This window comes from Phoenix dactylifera, chromosome 9 (assembly GCF_051530095.1).
Source record: "Phoenix dactylifera cultivar Ajwa chromosome 9, Ajwa_hap1_PhDact_Kaust_v1.1, whole genome shotgun sequence".
NCBI lineage: Eukaryota > Viridiplantae > Streptophyta > Magnoliopsida > Arecales > Arecaceae > Phoenix > Phoenix dactylifera.
Genome location: NC_143198.1, coordinates 21,168,429 through 21,175,169, shown reverse-complemented (window position 1 = coordinate 21,175,169; position 6,741 = coordinate 21,168,429). Strand labels below are relative to the sequence as shown.

Here is a 6,741-nt window from a genome sequence, read left to right as displayed (position 1 = left end):
GATTGAGAAAGGGTAAATCCATCCACTTTTAAGGCCCTACCGAGGAGTCTAGCTTGAACGAACTCAAACTTAATGCGAATACTTTTCATAATTTTCAGGTCGATCCATAAACCAGCAAACTCATGCACGGTCAGATGTTGGCTAGACAGAGGCCGAAAATGTGACCGTGACTTTGTCTGAAGCTAATTGCGGGAAGATGAGGTAGGATTTGGAGAAACTAACTCTAGTAATAAAATGAAAGATTAAAGCTTGAAAATTTCCACCATATTTTCTTATTTTAAAGCAGGATTTCTTTTTCCGAAAACACCATTTAATGTTTTCTCATTATAACACTAATAATCAGTTTAGATTGCAATAATGATACAATAGGTCGGAGGGTGGAAAATCCTCCCGTAGCGCTGGACGCGCGGGCCAAACCTCCCTTGACCTCATCAAGGGTGAGGTTGGAGGGCGGAAAATCTCTCTGTAACGCTGGACTCGTGGGCCGGAGCCCGACCTCCCTTGACCTCATTAATGGTACTTTCATTGAGAGCCGTTGACCCCGGCATAGACCCCTCCGCTAGGGGGCTATGTTGTGGGAATAAAGAGGATTGGACTTAGTCCCATATCGACTAAATAGCGGAGAGGTTTGTTCCTTAAGTGGAGGGGGGCAACCCCTTTCTCTTCAAAAACGCTTTTTGTGGGGCAAAACCATGAGGGGAGAAGAGACTATGAAACCCTTCCAAAGCGGACAATACCTATGAAGAGAAGCAGTCGCCTTCACTGTTTAATCTCAATGTGGACGAGGTCGGAGGGCAGAAAATTCCTCCGTAGCGCTGGACGCGCAGGTTGGAGCCCGACCTTCCTTGACCTTATCAATGGTGAGGTCGGAGGGCGGAAAATCCTCCCGTGGCGCTGAACGCGTGGGCCGGAGCCGACCTCCCTTGACCTCATCAATGGTGAGGTCAGAGGGCGGGAAATCCTCCCGTAGCGCTGGACGCGCGGACCGGAGCCCAACTTAACATGTCCTTTTTTTTAAATGAAAATGGATGGAAATAGTACCCTGCTTATTGACGAAAATCTAAGAGATTAGGACGTCACATAGAGTATAAGGAAATTCCCCTCTATCTTTCCAAACAAATCACACATTTGCACACAAGGATCGCCATAAATAATGGGACTAAAGAAAAGAAAATATTTAAGTAGTTAGGTTCCCCTGCACCGGCAACTCCAAAAGGTAAAAGAAAACCCTTGCTATCGTTCCATATGACGCAGTTGGCTCCAACGCTCGACAGCTGCTATTAGAAAATGGATAACTATCAAATAATATGGTCTCATATATTATACATGGCATGTCGCAATTGATAATTGTCCATCTCCTAATAACGGCCATCGAGTGCCATAAAACTACATATGATGCAAACCACGCAGCATGAAGGATCCTACGATCCTCCCTAAAAGCAAGACCAGCCAAAAGGCCAGCATACCATTTTTTCTTTTTCCATGATAGAAAACAAATACATCTTAGCTGCAAAATGACCTTGAGTTCCTCTTGACAATTCCCCATCTTCTTTTTATCAAAAAAAAAAAAAAAAAAATCCTTTGAGGACTCAATTTATTTAACAATCATAATTTGTTCATAGATTATTCTTCTGCTTGAGCTGGATTGGAAGCCCTCGAGAAGGTGATGGCATTGGATCCCTGCTAAAAACATCATCCTTGCAGCACAATTTCCATTTGAATCTCGTGACTAGGTAGTGCATTGTGACGAGTGTCTCTATTCTTGCAAACTCACTGCCGGGGCAAATTCGTGGCCCGCTTCCAAATGCCACAAAGCAGTAAGGTGGAATTGATGATTGGTTATCAAATCGTGTTGGATCAAATTTACATGGTTCTTGGAAAATCTTAGTGTCCATATGTGTTATGCTTGATGCCCAGAACACCTAAAGCATTAGAGGAACAAACTTCAAGTTCGATGAGAATGGCTAAAAATCTTCCATTCAAAAGTAACAATTAGTAACAAAATTATTCAAGTTCTCTCTCCCTACCTGCCACCCTTTTGGTATGAGGTACCCATCAAACTCGACATCTCTCAGAGCTCTTCGAAAGTTCCCAAACAGTGGAGGGATCATCCTTAGTGTCTCCAGTGCAACTCGCCACGTATACTTCATCTTGTAAAGATCATCCCATGTTAGAGCCTCCCCCGGGGCCTTGCTCTTGGCTATCTCTTCCTGCTCTGCAGTCCACAACATAAGAATTCCAAGTGAGAGAAGAACACATATAAAAAAGATCAATAACTCGATTCCTTCGGGTATATACCAGAGTTGCCACTAATTAATGAACATTTTGTGGGCTTCCTTGCATTGAGAGGAGGGTGAAGAATGTGAGAAAATGGAGAACAATTCTTAAAAAATAAAAAATGAGGCAATCATTTAAATAACTCATATGAAATCATAGATAACAAGCAAAAAGATTTGTTACCATGAACGACGGCGTCACAGGTGACTTGATCCTTGGCGAGGTGGCGGATCATAAAGGTCATGAGGATGGACGAGGTGTCATGACCAGCGACCATGACGAGCATCGCGTTGTCCACGATTTCTTCATCGGTTAATCCATCGGGGCCATCTTCACCACCCAAGGTGAGCAGACGGGTGATGAGGTCTTCTTCGCCGGAGGAGTCCTGGCCTTGGGCCGCCATGGACCTTCTCTCTCGGGTGATTCCGGCGAGCACCTTTCGGGCCCGCTGGCTCGCTCTCAGGCTCCTGCTGAAGTGGGTGAAAGGCAGGTTCAGAGGCACCGCCCACATTCCCGCCAGCATGTCCGCAAAATCCTTCGCCAGGCCTTCTCGCATGGGACCCCTCTTCAACCCGAACATAAGGGAGCATATGATGTCGAACGTGAGACACTTCATTAAAGGCATCACCTGCAAATAGTTCCAAGGATATCAATACCGTGTTTGTATCTGTGCTCCACCAGAAGTAATTGGTCCCATGGCCTCGTAAACTAGTTAGTGAGCATTTGTGGCCTCTCTTTTGTTTGGAGAAGCTAGCTTGAGAGTCAAAATGCTTCAAGACAAGGCGGTAGAAAACAGACTCAGGCTTCCTTCCACCTTGAGATCGCTTGCTGAGGCTTACATTTTTGAATCGAAGCATATCCTTTACAATAGTTTTTAAGGCAAAGAAGAGAGGTATAAGATATATTAGAAGTATAAAACTTGGCAAAATAGAAGCGTAAGATTCTTATTTTGCTCACTAGTGTCCTTTTAAGATTAAAGACATAAAACTTACCTTATGATTTCATTGATCATTAAATGATTGTCATGCCCTCCAGAAAATTGTAGACTCGTTTCTTCTATTCCCCGTTTCTGTTCTCTATGAAATTTTGAGATTCTAGTCTATACTAGATACCTTAAGCTTCTTAACTCTTAGTGGAGAGCAATTGATGATTTAGAAGAGTTCATGAGGAATATTCCTATTGCCATTGTGTTATCTATAATTAGTGGAAATGAATATTTGAGGCTTACATTTTTCAAATCATGTTGTCATGTTTTCATGCTGGCCGCCTCACCTCTACTGTTAGTCTTTTAAATCACTGTTTCTTGTTAATATAGTTAAGCCATAAGGCTCTAGATTATGACGAAATGCTGATACCAGTTAATATAGAAGGATAATAGCAAAATATTGGTTATGCACGTATACGTAATGCAAACGTTATGACTCTAAAATTGTCGCGATCGCCTCCTTTGTTTCAATTTTTCGTAAGTAATAGTCCCAACTAGCAACCCTCACACCAATCAACAATTCAGCATCATGATCGAATTATTACTTTGAATTATAACGATGTTAACACATCAAAATTGCTTTTCTTTTTTCAGTTTCTTTTTGCAGTTTTTTTTTTTTTTTTTTTGGGGGGGGGGGGGGGGGAGGGGGGACTGTCACTAGTATTATTTTTTGTTATAACAGGCAAGATAATAACCATACCACGACGGTCTGCCGGGCGATCCAATTCATCTTGAGATGATGCCTGACCTCCCAGTCAATTTTGCCCACGTAATTCTTCAACACATCTGGCTTCAGGAACTGCATTATTGCTGCTCTCACACGCTTGTGATCCTCTCCAGCCAATTCAATTATGGACTTCTTGCCCAGTATCCTGGTAATAGAACTTGGCTGCTGGGGAACCAATGCTTCATTCATGAATACGAACTTGTTTGCTGCCGGACCGGTCAGAAAGATTGTCGGCGTCCCGAAGAGTGATAGCTTCGAGATTGGCCCATACTTTTTTATTCTTTTCTCGAGCCATCGCTCGCCGGTGTTGGCCCGCATGGCTCGGAGAAGGCCGAGGCTCTGGCCAATGATGGGAAGGCCTAGAGAACCAGGAGGGAGTCTTTTTGATGAGCTTCTTTCTTTGGTTAGAAGAAGATGGATGATAGGCAGCAAGGAAAGGAAGAGAACTAGCAAGGCTACAATAGCCATTGGAAGAGTGGAGATGTTAAGAATGTGGCCAGGCTTTAAAAGAGTTAAGGGTTGAATCATTCAGTGGTGCCATTTTATTCATGTCCTTGCTTGTCCTCAAGATTCTATTTTGTAGTTTTGCAGGTTGATGGCTTTGGCAAGTCTGAGTGGTTGCACTAGTTTTTATTAAACACGGACAAAGAGAGGAGAGGCAATGATGGAGAGGAGGATAATAAGCAAGTAGTAGATTGTCCCATCATATATTTGCTGGAAAATGACATGGTATCCAATCTATATGAAAGCTAAGATGCCTCCACTGCTAGGACAAAATTAAAGTTGGGTGAGTTTTAGTATTCCAGGTTTTCCTTCCCATTGACTAGCGAGACCCTCCTTACTAATAATCAAAGGCTTCAAGGAAAGCTGCTTGGTGATAATGAAATGAGAGACCCTAAAAATTAAAGGATGGATGAGACCAAATGATCAACAGATATCTTTTCTCAAAGATAAAAGGAAAAAAAAAAGAAAGGATCAACCGAGTTGGCTCACCCTACCTAAGAATTTGGTAGAACTAAGAGTAGATGCTTCCTGAGAATTTGGAATCCAAAGCATTGTAAACTAAGATATTAGCTTGGCACATATGGTTGGAATTTGCGAGCATGTCATTCCAAAACTTCTCGAAAATGAGAAGATAAACAAACAACCTTCACCATCATGACATCCCACCTTGCTAGAAACCCAGCAACCTCTTCTGCTGGATCTTGCGGCCAAGCAGATACCAAACCTAAATATGGAATAAACCTAGTAGTCTTAATTGTGATCATTGATCGCGTGCGTAAAGCATGGAAAAAATGAAGGAAAGAGTGACTAGCCAAGTAGCAATGAAGCAGCATCGCAACAGTACACCAGGTGTGTTCTACAGGAATGAGACATAGTAAGGGTGGTGATTAGTATGAGGTGCAGAGGGCCAACGGTTACAATAAGATGCACTCCCTCTATTAATCGTGTCATGCAGGAGACATCTAATTAAACTATAAAACTTTAGGATGGCACAGCAACTCAGAAACCGGCTGTTGCACCAGTGGCAATACCTAACTGACGTTCATGATATTATTGGAAACTATTTTCCAGATTATGTTAAAATTGCTGATAATTGCATACAATAAAATTCAAAGTAAATTAAAAAAAATAGAAATAAGTAATTCAAGAAACTGAAAAAAAAATGAAGAGGCGTGCCATGTCATGCCACGAACCCAGCACCCGGGTCCGGCACGCGACCGGCCGCATAAGCCCTAGAGCAGTGCCCTAAAGATCATGCAAGGCCTATGATTAACAAAAATTCCAATAAATCCATAAGAAATTGATAATTCAAATAGACAAATCCGACATGTCCAAATAAACAAATTAGTTCAATTACAAGATCTTCAAACGTTCATCAACATCAAAGAAGGATAAACAAACAAACTAACTAATGACTCTGGTACTTGCACTCTGCGCCCATCCCATCCAAACCTATGCATCCTGCAACTCTGGTAAAGAAAAAAAAAGAAGAGGGGGTGAGCTTTACAGCCCAGTAAGAATCCCTACACATCCATACCAACACAATAATAATATTAATTTGGAAACCACGACAAACCAATGCACATATCATAAAATCATATACCGGCTATCGAAAGCTCGAATAATCAGTATGAATATGCAAGTCAAATGTCAATAAAAGTCCAGCCACTCAAGTGTGATACGTCATACGATATCTCAAAATCTTCAATTAATGTTTTCAATGCTTTTTCTTTCCATTCTCTATTAACTTGATCCGGATCAATTATCTTTCCGACTTTGGGCTACATCCCGGTCACGTTTCCGGTCCGTGACGAGGCAATCGATAGTATCACATTTCCGGCCTGTAATGGGGCAATCGATAGTGTCACATTTCCAGCCTGTGACGGGGCAATCGATAATATCACATTTCCAGTCTGTGACGGGGCAATCGATAATATCACATTTCCAGCCTGTGATGGGGCAATCAATAATAACGAGATAAGTCCAAAGTCCCTGTTCATTTAATCAATTCACACACACACATCAATTCATTTTTTCATCTTATATCCAGCCTAGACTAACTAAGATCACGTTTCCGGCCCATGACAGGGCAATCAATATAACATGGTTAGTCCATCCACCATATCCATTAGTCCAATTATTTAAATGTAAATTATGCTCAGGATTGTATCCATCATAATATCAATTACAAACAAATATAACCAAAATACGATTTAATGCCATCATATCATAGGAACCCCATTTATAA

General features: G+C 41.8%; 1 protein-coding gene across 1 annotated transcript; it reads right to left on the bottom strand.

The window, feature by feature from the left end:
• Positions 1-1,285: 1,285 nt before the first annotated feature.
• LOC103717156 (cytochrome P450 716B1) lies at positions 1,286-6,433 on the bottom strand. Its single transcript, XM_088704388.2, has 4 exons — positions 3,963-6,433; positions 2,461-2,905; positions 2,028-2,215; positions 1,286-1,922 (listed from the first exon to the last, which is right to left on the bottom strand). The coding sequence occupies exons 1-4, from the start codon at positions 4,515-4,517 to the stop codon at positions 1,617-1,619; spliced, it is 1,494 nt and encodes a 497-aa protein (XP_088560514.2). The 5' UTR covers positions 4,518-6,433; the 3' UTR covers positions 1,286-1,616.
• Between the last annotated feature and the right edge of the window lie 308 nt (positions 6,434-6,741).